This window comes from Macrobrachium rosenbergii, chromosome 5 (genome assembly GCF_040412425.1).
Source record: "Macrobrachium rosenbergii isolate ZJJX-2024 chromosome 5, ASM4041242v1, whole genome shotgun sequence".
NCBI lineage: Eukaryota > Metazoa > Arthropoda > Malacostraca > Decapoda > Palaemonidae > Macrobrachium > Macrobrachium rosenbergii.
The window spans coordinates 4,234,798-4,255,994 of NC_089745.1; the positions used below are offsets into that span (position 1 = coordinate 4,234,798).

At 35.1% G+C, this 21,197-nt stretch overlaps 2 protein-coding genes across 2 annotated transcripts in view; one reads left to right on the forward strand and one right to left on the reverse strand.

Annotated features, from left to right (window-relative positions):
- The window catches only part of LOC136838453 (uncharacterized), a 268,311-nt gene that overhangs the window by 11,346 nt on the left and 235,768 nt on the right, over nucleotides 1-21,197 (reverse strand). The gene's annotated exons all lie outside the window — the stretch shown is intronic.
- On the forward strand, nucleotides 1,392-16,609 carry LOC136838451 (probable serine carboxypeptidase CPVL). Its single transcript, XM_067103382.1, is given in 12 exon segments — nucleotides 1,392-1,602; nucleotides 6,578-6,784; nucleotides 7,422-7,541; nucleotides 7,662-7,845; nucleotides 9,883-9,912; nucleotides 9,915-10,029; nucleotides 11,402-11,459; nucleotides 11,461-11,476; nucleotides 12,098-12,264; nucleotides 13,055-13,162; nucleotides 14,820-14,966; nucleotides 15,438-16,609. Coding segments are annotated over 11 exon segments (1,428 nt in total). The 5' UTR covers nucleotides 1,392-1,602; nucleotides 6,578-6,613; the 3' UTR covers nucleotides 15,750-16,609.

Here is a 21,197-nt window from a genome sequence, read left to right on the forward strand (position 1 = left end):
GACACAGTTTGTACGAAACTGGGTGAGGGTTTGTGTACACCCATAAATGAATCTCCCAGAAAATGACAAGAAATTTCTGAACGTTTTTATCTCGAAAGCAAACTTGGTTTCTTGGAGCAGTTTCAACTGACTAGTACTACTTGATAACTAAATACATGTGTTATTTTGGACTGATGGTGTCCAAACAGGAATATTTCAGAAGTATCCTTGTGGATTACATAAATGCTCTAGTCGACCACACAATATAAATTAGAAATGGGTGTGTATAATGCTTTGATCCCCGACGGGCTAGTACTAAGCATGGCGTCCCAAGGAGCTTCCGCTATGTTTAGTACTAGCACCTCGGAGTGGGTGACGTGTAGATAACAAGCCAAAGTGGCACCAAAAAATAGACTTCACACTTGAAATACTTCTTAAATATCTTTAGATGAGATTTAGCTCGGATGATAAGACTTTAAAGCTCGATTTTATTCTCTTTATTTCATAATTTTAAAACTGTATAATGTTTATGATGATCTGCATCAATACTAAGATAAGTAAGCACTTCATACCTTCACAGCAAAACCCTCAATAACTTGCTCTTTACTTTCATATATCATACATGAAGCTTAGTAAAAGTATATGTATCAAGTTGTATATTTATTTACACCAGTCCCTTGCACAGTTTGAGAAATTTCTAAAGACTACACCCACCTTTTCAGTGCAAATGAATTTCTCACATGATTTGTAACCAAACTGATTTGCAGCAACTGGTAAGGAAAGAGATTGGTGCAGGTTAAGTTTCTCTCTCTCTCGTCAACGAAACTGCCAGTGAGAGGACATAATATGCCAGAGGGCATACATTAAAATGTGTGGTAATTATTGTTTTTCAGTTTATTTCTAAAGAATAAAGCTGATGATATAAAGATGGAAAAGAAGTCTTATTCTTACATCAGCACTTCTGGATCTAAAGCTGTATAAGGGAATGATACAAGTTCAAATCGCCTTCAGCTGAATTAGACCACTGTCCATTTCCGGAATAATCTTGTTGTTGCGACGGCTGACAATAACATCAGTCAATCAATCATCATTTATATTCACACACACATATTGCGCATTATACAGAAATAGAGTGTATTTTTCCTTTTTCCAAAAAAAAGAAAAAGAAAATTAAGCTGTCCTGCTTTTGTCCTCGACCTAATAATAGATCACGCCATGCATACCAAGCATAAACAATAGTACTAATTATAAAAATAAATTCGAGATATCATTCTTATGCATGCACGGCTTGATTTAAACAGATACTCCTCCCAACGCCCCCCCCAACTCCCGCCCACCCCCCAAAAATCCCAAACCACAACAATAACAAAAACATTAAGAATCAGCTGACTCGTTTCAACCGGATGTCAACGACTTCAGCACATGTCGAGGTTTTGAGCTTCGTCAGAGGCACGGGATTCCAACCAATTGTTTCAGGTCCTGTCCTGAACTCGTGACATCTTTGTTCGGCAAAAATAAAGGCGACAAAAGCAAGAACTAGCGAGATATATGTCAGTTTTTCGGAGATGTTTTGTGGAAGGTAGATAGAACAGAAGCTTCAGTCTCATCATAGGTGTCCTGGTGGTATGTTGAAGTTTACGCTATGCAACCGTTGTAATTTATAAGGAATTACATATTCGTGTGTAAATTAATATAGATAAGTACATTAGCAACCATTTTAAGCTACGCAAACCGTAGTAACTTATAAAGAATTGTTTATATATAAATTAATATGCAAAACACGGAAACGTACAAGGAATTTCCTATCAGTGTTGAAATTAATATAAAGAAACAACAGTAACCTTGTAATATTACGCCGTTATACTTTTGGGCCTACTTGTGAAACTGGTCCCAAATTATCCCGTTATTTATAGCTTGCTGTTGATTGTTAGCTTACCGGTACTTGGCAACAGGTCTTGACTTTTATTCTCTGGGGAGGAACTTAGGTAAGTATCGGGAACAGGCTTAGGACCTACTGCAGATTCTCCCAAATACTGCAAGGCAAGATCATTCCTATATCAGCATGTATTATGTATAAATATTAATATTCACTGAAGTTACAATAATCAACAGAGTCGACTTTGAGGCAAATTCCAGACAGGAATGATAGCCCTCAAAAATAAATTTTAGGCTGCCTTTAGTTAGCATACACTTTTTGAATTCCAAATCTGGAATGTTTTGGGCTCTCTACTTCCCGGCTTAAATAGTTCTTACCTCAAAGACCTCTGTACTGGGCTCGGTACTTACCAGGCTAGATAATTCTTACCTTACAGACCCCTGTTTTGGGGTTAGTAGGCTACTTCCCAGCCTGGATAATTCTTACTGTAATGACCTCGGTTTTGGGCTTGATACTTCTCAGGCTGGATAATTCCTACCTTACAGACCTCTGTTTTGCTCTCAGTGCTTACCAGGCTAGATAATTCTTACCTTACAGACCTCCTGTTTTGGGCTTGGCACTTCCCAGGCTTGATAATTCTTACCTTATGGACCTTGGTTTTGGATCCTTTGCTTCCCACGCTATATAATTCTTACCTCACGGACCTCTGTTTTGGGCTCAGTACTTACCAGGCTAGATAATTCTTACCTTACGGACCTCTGTTTTGGGCCTCGTGCTTCCCAGGCTAGATGATTCTTACCTTATGAACCTGGTTTCAGGCTTGGTATTTCCACGCTAGATAATTCTTACCTTACGGACCTCTGTTTTGGGCTCAATACTTCTCAGGCTAGATAATTCTTACCTTACGGACCTCTGGTTTGGGCTTGATACTTCCCAGGCTAGATAATTCTTACCTTATGAACCTGGTCTTGGGCTCAGGCTAGATAATTCTTACCTGATGAACCTTGGCTTTGGGCTAAATACTTCTCAGGCTAGATAATTCTTACCTGATGAACCTCGGCTTTGGGCTAGGTAATTCTCACCTTACGGACCTCCTGGTAGTTTGAGTTACTCACTTTGCTAACTTGAAATTTGAACAAGTCTACCGCATCTATCCCTGATGCAGAATTTGAGATTTTTAAAACATTTTGTATACCCTTATATATTTTCCAGTTAACGCAAGGCAACTGAATTTTGTATTTCACACAAATCAAGTTGATATTTTTAGAAAAGTTGTTATAAAAGAATTTCCTTTTATTTTTTTGTTTGCAATTAGCTCTAGACTGCTGAATTTTTTATATCACTCCATGATCAAGTTTCCCAAAACCTTGACATTTCTACAGAAAGTTGGGAAATAAAAAAAGTTTTCATATTTATGTAGGGCTTCAATTATTACAGTATTCCTAGGACAGGTTAGGTAAAAGGCACTGTGTATGGTATATTTACAGTTGGTTAGAGTCTGTGTATGGTATATTTCCAGTTGGTTGTAGTAAGAAATGTGAAGGAAAAGCACTCATAACCCTTATTTTCATACAATACAATAAGATTACCAGAAATAAAGTAAGTTTATGTTTATATTGTGACAACTACTGAGTTATTTTGTGGGACTGTGGGATGAAATGCCCAAATTTTTTAATACCTTTCTAAGTGTTAAGGAAAACCACATTAATAATTCTTTTGTACTTCAGTAAACACTTGTAGACCAGTTTTTTTTTTATTTTTCCTCTGTAATCTACTGAAATAGTAGGTCTACTGTAATCTACTGAAATAGTAGGTCTACCTTGAAAGATATATGGACATGTTGATTTACGGTATGTAGTTTATCAGCTCCCAAGATATTAACAAAGAAATTCTAGCACTTGTAATATCTCTAATCAAAAGTTATATGACAGCCATTGCCCCAAACAAAGCACCTCTTGTTATTACTGTATACAGAGTATTGCTCAGAGACCACGCAGAAAGACTGTACCCGTTATTTGTGTCACAAAAGACTACAGAAACAAAATACTCAAGAAAAATGTACATATTATTTAAAAGAAAAAAAAAAGCAAGAGAGAGGGCTACACAGAACGTTGGTGGTGTTGTGATATTGATCACCAATGTTTCATTATTGGAGTAGCAGTTTGTTTGAACTTGAATTGTAGTACTAAGAAATCCCATAAATTAATTGTATTTCAAAATAGAGGTTATGAATTTTAAGGCATTCTAAAAGCTTAAAAATAGGTCTTAAACCTGACCGCAGTATTGTACATCACAAAGTATTTGAAGGTATAGTAACAAACATGATGTTTTAAACTGGTTATTCTGTTGTAGAATTAATGTGTTCATTAGGGAAATTTGAAGTTTTATTGTCCACAGTTGCAAAGATTTTTAATTTCGCTTTGTAGAATACTAAATAATAAAAGAATTCTGGATCTGCCAGTAGATGTTTGCAGCCAAGTTCACTTTTCTTTGAGTAATTAGTAAACTAATTTTATCTAGACATTTGGTGTTATCATATACTGAACAGACTACAGTACTTGTAAAAATGATCAAGTTGTATGGCCTTTGTACTGTAATATGGTATGTAATTTTCTTTGTCATTTTGTTGCTTAGTGTACTTCTGCTTTTCATTACTGTAGTACTGTACTGTGATTTGCTATACCTTGAATAGTACTGTACATCAAGCCCAAGGTACTCTGAACATTTGCAACTGGTGACTTTCTAGATATCACAGAAGTTTACAAAAATCTTGAAATAAAATAAAATTCACATACAAATATGTCAGTGGGGTTTAAAATTTAAAGAATATTAAAAATTATGGTAAAATAAACTAACAGAGATGAGAAAATACCAGCTATACTAAATAACACACTGATATGATTGTCGTCAGTATACTGGAAAATAATGATTCAAGTTGAAAACTAAGTTGAAAAGTTAAAAACAAATTAAACTACCTGTGAATTATGCTGTGCTAAACAAGTCAATTAGTGAAGTTAATGTTTAAGAAAATAAGAAAGGAAACACTGAAAGAGATCCCAATCTATTATATGTTTTCATAACAATATTGATGTCACATACCAATGCAAGGAAGTGCAGCATATGGAAGTTAAGAAGACGACAGTAGAACCAAGTAAAATACTTAATACAGGTCTTCAGGTATTTCTAATGCATGTTTTACCAAGCTTAATAACTTTTTAGCTGGACATAGCACCATAATGTGTACTGAATATCGGAGGATGTTTATAATATTATGTAATTTCAAAAACAGATCAAAATGATAAAAAATAAACTTCATCATAACATTTACAGGATATTTGTTTTACAGCCAAGATTGTTTGTCTGTTGTTTAGCGAGACTGTTTATCTGTTGTTCACAGAGAACATACAGGGACTTTTACTTGAGATATCTGAAAAATTTTATTTTATGTTGGAGGAAATTCAATGTGCTCTTTATCATGAGATTAACTTGGCTTGAAGTGATCACAGTGCAGTCATTTAAAGAGAAATGGCAGTTTGAAAGTACAGCAGTTAGCGTGGTACCGTACAGCAATTAAAGTAGAAGTGATAGCCTGAAAGTACAGGAATGTGAAACCGTCGGCCTGATGTTATAAAATATGGAATTCAGGACATAGCTCAAGCACTGGGACTATTCAGTCACAAAATGGTGACATGATCACAGCTCAAGCACTGGGACTATTCAGTCACAAAATGGTGACATGATCACAAGACAAAATTTTTCATAGGCCTGTCATGAATGCTTGGTATTAGGTATTCTCAGTGGATGGTGATATATTTTACATCACTTTTTCCTTTACTGTATTTGGTTAAATTTATTTTAAGAGCTGGAAAATCATCCATGATATTTTAAAATAACAGTAGTTGTCATGTGAATCGTTTGAGGAACACAAAGAAACACACTAAGTGATTACAGTATTCAACACAACCGTTGACCTCCTTAGCCTCAAAACTGCTGTGTACAAGACTATACTATACTGTACATGTAAATCTTTTTACTGTACTGTATAAGCCAGGAATATAATGTCTGCTGATATTGCAATGTGTAATTGTGGCTCATTTACATGCAAAAGTATATAACTGTTATTAAGCAATTTGCCCCATAATTGTCATATTTTGAAGTATGGTTCCTTGACATTTTTTTACCTCTGGTCAGAGAAGATTTGCACTGGCCTTTATTAAGCATTTCTTCTCAAAACACTCTTGTTACTTTGTTGGTACAGTGTTGTAACTTTTAGAGAATAAAGTGAATCCTATGAAAGACTTTAGACTGGAAGCTCAGAGAAAATCGTAGACAAAAAATTAAGTGGCATATGTTAAGGGTTGGCCACCGCTAAATTTATGCCTTATTTCAGACTGTTTTGTGTGCCAACTATGGATTTATTATGCTATATTACACTAAAATCAGTAATAAGAAATGCCTTGTAAATTACAATATATTTATATAGCACTGTATACAGTATGTCTATCATTTTTGTTTTAAAATACTGATGTGACACGCCATGACCAAGCACTGCACTTGGTCACATTTTGCCAACTCCATACGTATGTAATGACAAATCTTAGTCGTACTGTTCAGGGAGGTTTTGCCCTTAAGAAATGCTTAACAAATTTTATGTTGTTATTCAGGGCCTAAAACTTTAGTGTTCCAAGTTTATCTCATTATTATTGTTATTTCTTACTACAGGTTTCTTGTGAAGATTCAAAAAAAAAGGGCAGAATAATGAGAACCCTTATTATTTTGGCTGCCTTTGTGGCTGCTGTATTTGCCAAGGGCCGAGGGCCTTTCCGCATGTTTCCAAATCATGGGGATCTGGAATTGTCCAAGGAATGGTCTGATGATGTTGGAGATCCACTCTTTTTGACCCCATACATTAAAGCAGGCAAGATAAAGGTGAGATGATTTCAGAAAATTTTGTGCATAAACTTTGCAAATGTTTTGACTTATCGCGACAGTTTTACTTGAAATTTTATTTTATTCAAAAAATTATTTTTTAATACAGTATTGCACCGGGTTTTAAAGTATAGGTTCCGTAAATTTTCATATATGTTACCATTCCTGCATCATATAGCAATAGCTATATGTAGACACAATATGTAAATAACCATGTATAGTGCATGGAACTGTGCATAGTTGCTGTATGTAGTTGCATATATATTTTCGTCCTAATGCAGTTAGGTTAAAATAGTTTATGGAAGTTTGGAAATTTTGTCACATTGATATTTACTGACAGAACTGATAAATAAATTTCCAGTTTTTGTTGTGGTACAGCTTTGTTCAGAGAAGGAATGACATGCCTTGTAAGAGATTTTATTATGGTTTCAAATAGCTTTTTTTGCATATTTATGTATAATAATACATTTAGTACACATACTGAAGTTTATGTTCACTGATATTAATAGGACTTAGATAGTGTATATTTTTTGCCTTTAGATACTGCTTTAGAAGTGAATCCTTTTGTGAATTTTGTTTTGAGCATTGCATCCATCATGACATAATGACATTTCATGCTTTTTTTTTTTTTTCTCAGGAAGCAAGATCTCTTAGCAAGGTTGGCTTAGGATATCGTCACGGCCATAGTTTTTCAGGCCTATTGACTGTCAATGAAAAATATAATTCCAACCTTTTCTTTTGGTTCTTCGCGGCCAAGGTAAGTTCTGTTTGTGGGAGAGTTGTATTTTTTGTGGATATTTTGTGAAGGTTTATCTACTCAGACATTCCAGATGATGTAGATATAGGAGTACAATAATTATGGTCCTTTTTGGTACAGGTAAGAGCAGACACTGCCCCAGTGCTTGTATGGCTTCAGGGAGGGCCTGGAGGTTCGTCTTTGTTTGGACTGTTTGCTGAACATGGGCCATTCAACGTTGACAACAAGCAGCGCTTAGTCCCTCGCGACTTCCCTTGGACACAGACTCACAATGTCATTTACATTGATAATCCTACAGGGACAGGTTAGAACTTGGTAGCCACAAATTTCTTTGATTTTGCAATGCCAGGTGATATGAAGCCTTCCCAAGTCTGTGTTTGTATCCAAGAGATTGTGCATTTCTTGGTTCAGGGCCAGAACAATGTGCATTTCTTGGTTCAGGGCCAGATAGTTGTTTTTTTAGGCATCTGTTGTCTTTCGGAACATATTTCTTAATTAATTTAATCTATATTTTTTCAATCTATATTTTTTAAATTGTGTTTTGTTCGTAAAACCTATTGCAGGTTTTACCCCTCAATGATAGAAAATCACGTATATATTTCATCAGTGCCTGTTTCGTGAATTATGGTGACAGGACATTATATAAGATGGGAAATATGGAGATGTATTGGCCTCATAGGGTAATCCATTCCATACCCAAAACACCTTATAAGATATGTTAATTACAAGACCTGAGTAAGCGTTAATGATCTCTGCTTTAAGGTTCTACATTCAAGACAAATGTTGGGGCTGGTCTTTTTCAAAAGGAATTACAAATACAGTACTGTACTTCAATTTATTCCTTGAATAGTTTTAAAGTGTTTTGAAAAGAATAAAAATTAGGTGGTTGCTTGAATCAAGCTCCGTTGCTACAAGAAAGGGTTTGTTTATAGACTATTCCTTAAAAGAAGATGGTCATTGATTAACTTGAAACAGAAGAAACCTGAGAATTCAGAATTCTCTGAGTAAGAAGTATGGAGGAGTGATCAAACTGTTTGACCCTGACTTTGCAGTTATCATGATCTGATGTTTATATGGCACAAAAGAGTGGCAACAGCTTCCAATCAAGAAACTCCTGAGAGCCGTGTTTAAAGTAACAAACTATAAATAGAACACAGAACACACACATTAGCAACTATGCATCAGAGTGTATCTTAAGTTGGAAGTAAGTACTGTTTTTGAGAAGAAGGATGCATGAAGGCCCTCTTCAGATATGAGAACTATAGTTCTTGCAAGCACAGAGAAGGCCCATATAAATCTGAAAAAGCTGCTGCTGAGAGTTGTTTATGTGGCATTTAAAAAACACCCAAATTTGTAGATGTGATCTCAGCCAGGCCCACAATTTTATCCTTTTCAGACTTGCTATTAGTTGTTTCTAAGCCCAAAATATGGGTAGATCTATTATTATTAATAATGAGTACACATTCTGATGGGAAAAATGGGTATGTCTACCATGAAAATGTATTCACAATACAAGTATCAGCACATATACAAAGACTACAAAAATAATAATCGAATGAAAGCTCCAAATATGGTAGACTTGATACATATTTGCTGTACAGAGAGACAAGGAACTGCATTCACTCAAGAGACCTGCTTGTAGCATCTCAGTGTGCTTGTATTAAAGTACAGTATTCTAAATCTTTAATCAGTCAGCACATTTTAAATGTTCTAAAGAAAAATATGCAAGCTGACATATGCTTATACTTCTGTGGTTGAAGAGATCCCTGGTTCAGTCATCTTCTCAATTCATGTATTGAGAAGAAAATGTTGCTACACATACAGTAGTGTGCAGCACTTTTTAAAAATTAATTTGCATAAGTAAAAAAGGTATTTACAGGCAGTCCCCGGTTTCGGGGTCCGACTTACGACATTCCGAGCTTAGGACGCTTTTCGTATATTCATCAGAAATTATTTCCTGGTTTTACAATGCATGTTCCGGTTTACAGCGGGTGAAATGCGCCGATCTGGCCGGAAGAAATACTCCAAAACAGCAGAATAATCAAAATTTGGAGTTTTTTTGGAAAATGCGGTAAAAATGCTTTTATCGTTTTATACACCCAGAGCATTAATAAGGTTTTCTTAGGATTTTTGACGATTTTGGGATTATGATAATTTTCGGTTTTGACCTTGGAAGTGCAGAACCCCGTCATAAACCGGGGCGGCCTGTATATTGTTATTTATGAATAATCAAACTAGTGAATGATAGAAGTGGTCTACTGTATTATAAGCTTTGCTATTGTAATTTTGATAAAAACTGATTTCAGTGTATATTAATGAAGGTAATTGTTTTGGCTTCCAGGGTTCAGTTTTACTGATGATGATAATGGATATGCAGGAATCAGACTGATGTCGGACGAGACTTGTATACAGCAGTTGTGCAGTTCCTGACTCTTTTCCCGGAACTACAGAAGAACGACTTTTATGTTACAGGAGAGTCATATGCCGGTGAGTGTTTGGAACTTGGACCCTGTAGTAGTATTAGTCTAATGTAGTATTCTGTCGAGTGTGTTTAGTGCCATTTTATTTTCTACTAAGTCACTTTGAAAATCAACGCTTGAGTTTTTAGTATCCAAAATAAACACTGAGGTTTTTAGTATTCAAAATCAACAGTTTTCAGTATTCAGAGTCAACACAGAGTTCTTAGTATTCAAAATAAACACTTGAGTTTTTATTATTCAAAATAAACACTGTTTTTACTATTCAAAATAAACACTGAGTTTTTAGTATACAAACAGAGGAACTGTGTGAAATTAATTTAAAAGGTTTATTTTTAATTTTTGAGATCCAAACAAGCATGCAAATATGCTGTTTCACAAGAGGCAAAATTTTGGAATGTCTGGAGTAAAGAATTCCAGTGATATTTGGATGTACAGTACTAACAAAGATCTCTCACCTGGCATAAGCATGAATAAATCAAAATAGCTGCACTTTGAGAATTATCTGGTAAAGACATTTCTTGTTATTGGCAAGACATATACAGAACACTTATCAAGATTTCATAAGCAGCAAAATGATTTCGAGCAAGACAGGATGATTCTGTCGCTCATTGATTTCCAGGTTCATGATCAAAGGACACAGCGTAGCAATGCAGAAGTGCATCACATAAAGCAGCTATTGAAGGCTTATTGCTAAATGACCATCTGTAGTTTTAGTGGCAATGAGATCATTAATTGTCATCATTCGAGATGTTTAGATGGCTCTTACTGATTTGTTTTTGTATCTCAACACTTATTTACTGTTTGTTGCTTAGGCAAGAACAGGATGATCTCATCAGATCTATTGTCTCATTCTAACTTTTTAAACAGTGCTCATCACAAAATGATGTTGAAGTTTATTTAGTAAGTTTTAAAACTTCCATTACTTATTCATCATCAACTTTAAAATGTATTTGAATGCTGCATTTAAAGTACTGTAATAGTTCTGTAGCAATCAAGTTGAACGTCATGATTCATGAGATGAAGTGGAAGCGAAGGTATTTTGTGCCAAGAAAATTTCAAATACTGTACGTACAGAAACAATAATTATGATACCATTGAAGAAAGAAAATATTACATGAATACTAGCAAATAATGTCATAGTAATTATTTGGACTTGAAGGGGATTTTGTTAATTGTAGTCGCTGTAAGTGGCCAGAATTAAGTTATACATATACAAAACTCCTGAAATCAAGCTAAATATACTCATTTACATGGTATGGATGTCTTATTTAATAATAATGCCAGTTGGTGACTATTCATTTGAATAAAGCAAGAGTCAGATATGCTTCCAGAGATTTAGTAGTCTTTATAGATAATAAAATGCTTTTTGATATTGCAGGAGAAATATGTACCAGCACTGACTTACACAATCCACCAGATGAACCCTAGTGCAGAGCTTCAAAGTGAATCTTAAAGGTATGTTTTTTATTTCGCATGCTTTTTTCAGGTTGAATATTTGTGCACAAAATTTACTCTTTCAGACTTTATTAGATGGCAGATTTCTTCTCTTGTTACTGCTCCTTACTAAAAAGCAGTATCAAGTGCATCTAATCTTAGGTTTTTTTTTTTTTTATAATTTTACGTTGGATTTTTATTTTAATTTTTTTTTACAATACAGTATAGTAGATTGTAGACAGTTTAATGTGGAAAGCTTGTCTTTGCAACATTTTGTTATCAGTTATTATCATTATTCAGACGATGAACCCTATTCATATGGAACGAGCCCACCAAAGGGGCCATTGACTTGAAATTCAAGCTCCCAAAAAAATATGGTGTTCGTTAGAAAGAAGTAACAGAAGGTAATGGGAAATACAGAAAGATCACTTAATAAAAAAAGAAAAATAAATTAACAAATAAATAGAATTAAATGTAAGTAAAATATTAAAATACAAGAATAGTATCAGGGTAGTAAAGCATTGCATCTTTGCTTGAACTTCACGAACTTCTGAAGTTCGAATTGCGCGACATCCTCAGGGAAACTGTTCCACAGCCTAACAGTGTTGGATGCCTTAAAATGTGGGCCATTTCCTTCCACAGGGATGGCTATTGGTGACGGATTGTGCGATCCAGTTTCCATGACTGATTATGGCGATTTTCTTTATCAAGTTGGACTGATTGATGGCATTGATCTGGCATACTTCAAAAATCAGAGCGACCGTGCTGTGAGCCTGATTGAGCAAGAAAAGTGGATTCAGGCATTTGAGGTAAACACTGCATCACATTCATTACAGTTGACAGTATTCATGTTTTTCTTATATTTATATGAGGTAAAAAACAAAAAATTAAAGATATGTACTTTTTGTACCTAAGTTAAGAGTTGGATTAACAGAAGTTTTTGTTATTTCTCTAGTGTCTGACTTAAGATATATTGTGTAATAAAATGTAATAAAGGGTGGTGGAATAACTTTGTCTAAAAAATTTAATTCTTTACTGTATTTCATGAAGCGATACAAGAATATTATAATGGTAAAGAAAGGCAAAGAAGGAAGTAGGTAGTTGCTGTGTGTGGCATCATTAAATCGTGCTGCTCGGTACCTACCCACCACATGTGTGCAGTACTGTTAAATTATTTTTAGCCAGCTTAGATGGCAGTAGAACTTATCCTGAAATGAAATTAGATATTCTGTGATTTGGTGCTTGGAAGCTACGTGCATTCTGAATATAAATTCCATTTAAATTCTTGTTTTTACTGTACACAGTTGAAAATGCAACCATGGAATTATGTGTTTGAAAAATTTCATACTGTCATGTCATCCTTAGATCACTTATGGTATGTGATCTTGAAAATAGGTTTGAGGCCACAAGCAAGCAGTAGAGGCATTGCTTACTCTTTTTCTTTTTAATTTCACAAGGACAATATCCTATTGGATGTTGGTATACTACACATTGTATAGGCAATCATGCAAAACATTGAATAGACTGGAGATTACTGGACTATAGGTAACAAGTTTTTGGGAGGTGATTGTGTTAATCAGTAAAAAAATTTTATTACAGGTATTTGACAGCTTGTTGAATGGAGATAAAACTGGGTATCCATCATACTTCACTAATGTGACTGGTCTTACCTATTATTTCAATTATATCGCCCAAGGTGAACCACAGGTAGGCAAGTTGTACTTTATGTTAAAAATAATGCAATTAATCTCTTGTTTTTTTAATTTTGCATCGTTTAGCTGTTTCGCTTTGAGTTTGTGGCTTCAAGGAAAAAAAAAAAAGGAAAAGTCATTTCTATCATTTTTTTTCATCTGCTGGACTAAGAATGAATTCTCTTCATAAAAAAGTTCTCTAGTATTACAACCATCTTGTACACTAACGGTGAAGCCCCACTAGAGGCACGTCAACTTACCACCATTGCACGTGATGCATTGGTCACCTCTGCTTTGGGGAAGACAGTCACTCATTTGAGACTTCAGTGGTCTTGTATTCTAACACATTCCCCACCCTCTCAACCAAGCTTTTTCAAGGTCTCTCGCAGATTTCTGCTTTATTTTGACAACTGTATCTCTTCCTATTCTTTTAATTATCAAATAATTTGAAAACCAAACTTTTAAGAGAACCAACCCCTGGTAGTGCCATCAGTGTACCTCACCTGGTGCACTGTAGGCATTACTTAAGGTTCTTTGCAGCGTCCCTTCAGTCCCTAGCTGCAACCCCTTTCATTCCTTTTACTGTACTTTCGTTCATATTGTATATCTTCCATTTTACTTTCCACCCTCTCCTAGCAATTGTTTCATAGTGCAACTGCTAGGTTTTCTTCGTGTTACACCTTTAAAACCTTTCTACTCTCAGTTTCCCTTTCAGCACTGAATGACCTCATTGGTCCCAATGCTTGACCTTCGGCCCAAATTTTATATTCCATTCCTCAAAGAACCAACTTCATTTTTTTGGATCATGGCCTTCATGTTTAGATTAGTGCCTCTGCTATACCTCTTTTATCAGCTCATCATAATGTTCCATTTCCCAGTACCAAGGTCTGTTGCTTCGTATCTTACTAAACTGTGGAACAGTATTCCTGGCAGTGTTATATATGATGTTGTTCAGAAGCTAAAGTGAGAAAGTGTGTGTGAAATTCATTAGCTAAGTGGTTTGGTTAAGCTACTTAATAATAATAATAATAATAATAATAATAATAATAATAATAATAATAATAATTAAAAAATACTCATAGTAGCATGAGTCTTAAAATGGAGAAGCAAATCCACAGTTATGTATATGTACATATATTTAAAGATAAATCAATATAGATAGTTTTTGGGAACTTGTTGGTTCCCTTTCAAACAAGACAAGTTCTCAGCTGTCTATACTAATTTATCTTTAAATATATGTACAGTACATAACTGTGGATTTGCTTCTCCAATAATAATAATATGTAATAATAATAATAATAATAATGTAATGTAATGCTACTTTCAGTGCTATGTATAAAAGCCTTAACATTTATTTTTCTCAGCTACAAACCTTTATTTTTCTCGGCTACAATTTTGTTTGTACTGTATATATTTATGTTGATTTGTTCATCTTCAATTATGCGCTATTATCTGCATATTACTCCACTCTTTTGTTATGTGTAAATGATGTATTACAAGTGACATCTGAAACTTGACTAAACTGTTTGGTGATTTTGCTGTGTTACTTTGTAAAAATAGCAATTAATGGCAGTTTCATTGAGAAATGGAAATGACAGGAAGTTTTATAATGTGATATTGCTTACACAAGGTGCTACTGATTGTAAGGAATGCATGTTTCCTTGTATTTTTAGGACATGGATTATTGGCCAGCCTTTATCAATACGCCTCTGGTACGTAAAGCACTTCACGTTGGCAATTTAACATTCCATAGTGGAGAAAAGGTAGAGACTTTCCTCGAAGAGGACATCATGAAGAGTGTCAAACCATGGATTGAGGAGGTAGGTGACTCATATGTAACGAAACATTTATTCCTCTTTTCTGAATACCATACAAACTAAACTCTGTTTGACATGAAATTGTTTTACAGTGGTATGTAGATGGTTCTACATAATGTCTTGTGTTTATTCTCATATAAAATGGTTTTTGTTTAGCCATTGGCAAATTGCATAAGGGGTTCGAAGGAGTATGTGACCAGTACATGAGAAATTGATGCAATACGTATTTATGTATGGAGTTATAGCACAACAATGTGTAAAATTAAGATTAAAAAATGGCTGGCTCTGTTTTGATTAAGGAACTGTTATCTGGAAGGTATTCCGAATAAAGTTACGTATTGCTCAAACGAAGAAAGGAAGAAAGTGGACGCCATTTTCATAGTGTTTGCATATTCATATAGTTGTAAATAGGTATCTTATATTTTCGTAATACTAAGTAACTCATTCAAAATCCCATTTTTTCTTTTCCAACAGGTCCTGGATAATTACAAAGTAATGATTTACAACGGTCAGTTGGATGTCATCATAGCCTATACTCTTACGGAGAACTTTTTGAGTTCCCTGAACTGGACACATGCTGAGGATTACCAGAACTCTCCGCGATACATCTGGCGTGTTGACAACGAAGTGGCTGGCTACGTTCGCGAAGTTCCGAACTTCGTGCAAGTCATGGTTCGCAATGCTGGTCATATGGTTCCTTACGACCAACCCAAATGGGCTTTCGACATGATAAACCGATTCACAGCTGAGAAATCATTTGCATCGCGAGGAAAGAAGAGGGGGTAACCCTGGTGAAAATAACGTGGTGGGGGGGTTAAAGAAAGTCAATTTCTTTAGCCTGAAAGGCAAGGTGTGATGTAGGTACAGATGTCTTTGACATACAGGGTAGAGCATTTATGTGTAGAGGGAGCTAGTCATTTGAAGGTGAATCTACACAAGTAAAGCATGTGATAATGCTGTGATAGTCTTAAGAATGACTTTTTAAACTTTTTTCCCCATGTACAGTATTATGAAATTTGATCTGTTCAGGTTATTGCTTGATACTCAACAAAGGTCTGAGAAATGTTTGGAAGAGTTTGCTTATGAGATGCCCTAATTTTGCAACTTGATACATATCACTATTTTCTAAGGTTGTATGAATTGTATCAGGTTCCTTAGAAGTGAAATACTTTAGTTACATTATCACTGTATCAGTAGGTTGTATTTAATCATGACCGTAGAGATAGTGAGCTCATATGCTAATAGTGTAGTGCATTTGGTTCTGGTATATATTAAAAAAAAAATCTTTTGAGATGACATTTTTTCTAGCACAGAAATCTATTTACAGTTACTGACAGACTGTTTTTAAAAGGTAATATACACTAATAGTGTAGTGCATTTGGTTCTGGTATATATTAAACAAAAAAAAACTTTCGAGACGATATTTTTTCTAGCACAGAAATCTACTTACATTACTGACAGACTGTTTTTAAATGATGAACCCTGTTTAAGGAGAATTTTTAAAATTTATGTTCTGTGATGTATTTATTTTATCTCTGTCAATTTTATATTGTTTGTCCCAGTATTAGAAGGGTTGAACTTGTGAGTATTCCTTGTAATTCTATTTTTATAGCTTCCAAATCAGCAATAAATGTATCTTAAACTTAGATCTGTTTCCTTGAAAAACCTGCATTTTTCACCTGCTGTTAAGATTTCAAGGAAGGAGGATCATGTAACAATAGTTTACAAGACGTATAGTATTTTAGTCTCCGCCTTAGAGTTGGATTTCCAAACTACCCAAATATATACTGTACATGCTGCCACTAAAGACATGACCTTCTGTGACCACCAAACTCAGGAGATTTGTGAGCAGCACGTCATCTATATCTTCACAATAAAGCAAGCTGATAATGCTAGGAAATTAGGAGATGCCCTGAGGAGAAACTTGGTGCTCAACGTCACAAGAGGGTACAGCTGGCGAAAGACCTTACCATATCTCAATGTCTTGGCTAAACAGTGAGGACAGTTCAAAACTGCTATATGTACATTGTTTACAAAAGCAATGATTGCTAGGCATTGCCTGAATGCATGAATAGAATGCCTGGATACCTATATAGTTGGCAGTGAGCACTTATGTTAAACAGCATTCACACACACTTGAGTGTCTTAGAAAGACATACACGACAAACTCATCAATTATAAACTAACCATGTTGTTGAAACTGCAATCTAAAGAAAAATGATGAATTTTACCAATCTATGATGATGACAAAAGATGAGATCCTGGTTATCTATCATTATATACTGACAAAAGATGAGATCCTGGTTATCTATCATTATATACCTACATTATCGGTCTGCTTGAAAATGCCACACAGTGGCAAAACAGGTATCATGATGAAAAAGCATGAATAAAAAAAAATCCTTAATATTCACCAAAAACTGATGCATGGGCATTGGAAAAAAAACTCTTGAAATACAAATATTCCTACAAAAAACAGGTTAGGGAAAAATATTAGGTCTTCTACAGTACTATGATTTTAAGAAAACAAGCAGTTTACACCAGTCGCAAGACCTACCTCCACAGTGAACCTAGGGCTAGGATGCTAGATCAGAGGTGATCAAGCCAGGAACCTCTCTATCACCAATGACCCCTAGGATGCTAGTTCAGAGATAATCAAGCCAGGAACCTATCTGACACCAATGTCCCCTAGCATGCTAGTTCAGAGGTAATCAAGCCGGGAACCTATCTAACACCAATGACCCCTAGGATGCTAGTTCAGAGGTAATCAAGCCAGGAACCTATCTATCACCAATGACCCCTAGGATGCTAGTTCAGAGATAATCAAGCCAGGAATCTATCTAACACCAATGTCCCCTAGAATGCTAGTTCAGAGGTAATCAAGCCTGGAACCTATCTAACACCAATGACCCCATGAAAATACAGAATACAGAACTGAACTGGCATTCTCTGATGGCAAGTCTAAACGTGGAGTTTACTACTAGTTGACGACTGTCATACCCTCTCTTATTTCACCATCATTTGTTAAGATATGGATACATTATTAATACATGAAAATTGTTTATGTATCTGCTGTTACTTCTCTGACCAATCACGTTATTGTGGTGTATTTTGGGGGTGGCCTAAATTCTGGATAATTTCACTTGAGTATTAATGGAAATGTTAAATAAGTAGAAAGAGACATTCTATAGAATTTCTGCACCCTTTACACATTCTCCGTAGCAAAGAATACCATTCAAAACTAAATGGCCTGAAGCATGACTCAGTACTCAGTGTCAACATATCGAAGGTCGGAGGAAATTGGCAGAATAAGTCAGTTCAGGGCCATCAGATACATCATTGTCTCTCTCTCTCTCTCTCTCTCTCTCTCTCTCTCTCTCTCTCTCTCTCTCTCTCTCTCTCTCTCTCTTTGTTCTGCTGCAACCTACAATAGTCTACTTAATGTCGAGTACTGTAGTTATTCCCCTCTTTATTATGTCAATAAGAGGCTTTAATTGGAAAGTGCTGGAGTTGTCCAACTTCATTTTGGGATAGAACCTCAGCTCTCTTGTTGGTAAGGCCAGCATCCTAACCAATCGACCATCAGGACCCATACACACACACACACACACACACACACACACACATCTATATATACATATACACTATATATGTTTCCAACATGTGCCTTTCAGCCTTATCTTCTGAGATTAGGTTGCCTACCCTATGCCCTTCTCCACCCCAACTGCAACCAACCACAGTCTACTAACTACACGGAGAAACATTCACGGCGAGGTTAACTTGAGTACCAAAGGATTTTACCTGAATTTGTCCCAAGAGTTTAAACCTGGGATCTTTCACTGGTGAGGTGAATATCCTGACCACCAGACCATAAGAACCTATCTATCTGACTACAGTATATATCCATATGAAGAAAAACAATTTGTACAAAATTCTGGATATCTTGATAGTTGGGGTGGAGAAGACCCTGATGGCTTCTTCCCTTTGTTTTTTAAAAAAAAGTTTCTAGTGTGTTGTCTCCCAAGAGTACTATTCTATAGATTTTTATGTCGACGTAGTATCTTTGTGGATCAGCGGAAATTAGTAATACAGTGCCTGTTCCAAAGAGTGGCATATCTGTACACCAGTAACTACAGGCAAATCTCTACTCTCCCTGTGCCCTCCAAAGTTGCTGAAAAACTTATTTTTAAGCCACTATATAAGTATGTGGAATCTAAAGGATTGTTAGTTGATAGTCAATATGTATACAAGAAGCAGGCAGGTACCTGCGATGCTCTTTTTAGACTTGACATGCCATTTGCAAGGGAACCTAGATAAGGGTTTTGAGTGTAGAGTGACTCAAATAGAGTTTAGTGCTGCTTTCACTTTAGTAAATCACAAGGCACTTATTTATAAACTTCAGAATCTTGGAGTGGGTGTATATGTTTTAGGATTACTTCAAGATTTCCTTACAGATAGGGCAGCAACGAGTTGTTGTGGATGGATCTTGGGTGAAACCAAGACCTATTGTGTCTGGAGTTCCAAGAGAAAGGTGTTCTTGGTCCACTGTTATTTTTAGCGTGTGCAAGTGATATGGTCGTTGGCCTGGAAAACAAGATTGTTCAGTATGCCAATGATGCAACACTGACTGATGCAAGAGTGGATGGGGCTAAGATAAGCTGCTGAAGATGGATGGAGAGCAACTGAGGGGCCTAAAGACTAAAAATGATATTCAGCTGTATGACTGAGTGGCTACTGGATGTGTGAGGTATGTATGGAGGAGGGGAAAGTTCACTGGGTTTAAGCGAAATGAATGTTACTGTTTTCTTGTATAAAGTGAAAGAATATAAAGGTGGGTGAAAAAGTTATAAAAGCACGAAATTATTAAATACATCTGAAAGGATGTTCTGATTTAGAAAGTAAGACAAATAGCAGAAAGAGTGATGGGGAGAACAGTGGGGGTTTAGACATGAAAAGTGCATGTGTATGTGTGGATCCAATGTCCAGTATAAAACAGTTACGTGAGAAATTTGAGAGTAAAGGGAAAAAGCTATCTGTGGTGCACATGGACCTAGAGGATACCATTGTTAAGACAGAAAAAAAAAGACATGACAAGTAGAGTGTACTGAGCATGTAAAAGAGAGTAATCCAATGAAAATGAACCTTGTGTTAGAATGTTTCAGCTGATTAATTACTGTAAAATTGAGCCTAAGAAAGGGTTGTGTTATGCCTGCAAGGGCATGAATGATAAGAGAAGTCAGAGAAAGGTCAGGAGATCCAAGTACAAATATGCTGGATAAGAAAAGAGGTCGTGAGTGGAGTACAGAGTGGCTTATGTTTTCTGCTGATAAAGTATTAGCTGGTGATATGAAAGAGAAACAGCAAATGACTGGTAAAAAGGGGTTTGAAAAGTTTGTTCGAGTACTTAGAGCAGAAAGTTAAAAATAAATATCGGCTCGGGTAAGGTCACAAAGATGGAGAAAAAAAAAAAACCTTTTGGATAAATATTTGAGGATAAATAATAATACTAATAACAATGGTGAAGAAATCCACAATTTTGTAAGAGTAAATATATATTAGAAATATATACAAAACGAGAGCTTTCGAGAACCTACTCGATTCTCATTCTCAATCTGCAGATAGAGACTGAGAAGGAGAATGGAGCAGATTCTCAAAAGCTCTCGTTTTGTATATATTTCTAATATATTTATTTACACTTACACCTTTGTCGATTTCTTCATCATACTTGTAAATCATAGTGATATGAGATTTTCATAAATAATAATAATAATAATAAAAATAATAATAATAATAATAATAATAATAATAATAATAATAATAATAATAATAATAATAATAATTTCATTAGTTGCTTTCCAATTTTGATAAACAGAGCCAATAACATTTTTGTACATATTTTTAATATATATTTACACTTACACCATTGTGGATTTCTTCACCTTTTTTGTGACTGGTGGTATTATGATATTTTTTAATAATAATAATAATAATAATAATAATAATAATAATAATAATAATAATAATAATAATAATAATAATAATAATATGTCGAAGGCAAAAGTACTAAAATACCAGAAGCAGACGTCAGAAAAAGGAAATACCACCGAAAATAAATAAATAAATAAATAAAATAATAATAATAATAATAATAATAATAATAATAATAATAATAATAATAATAATAATAATAATTTCATTAGCTGCTTTCCAATAAGTAAAGAGGGCAAATAAGAG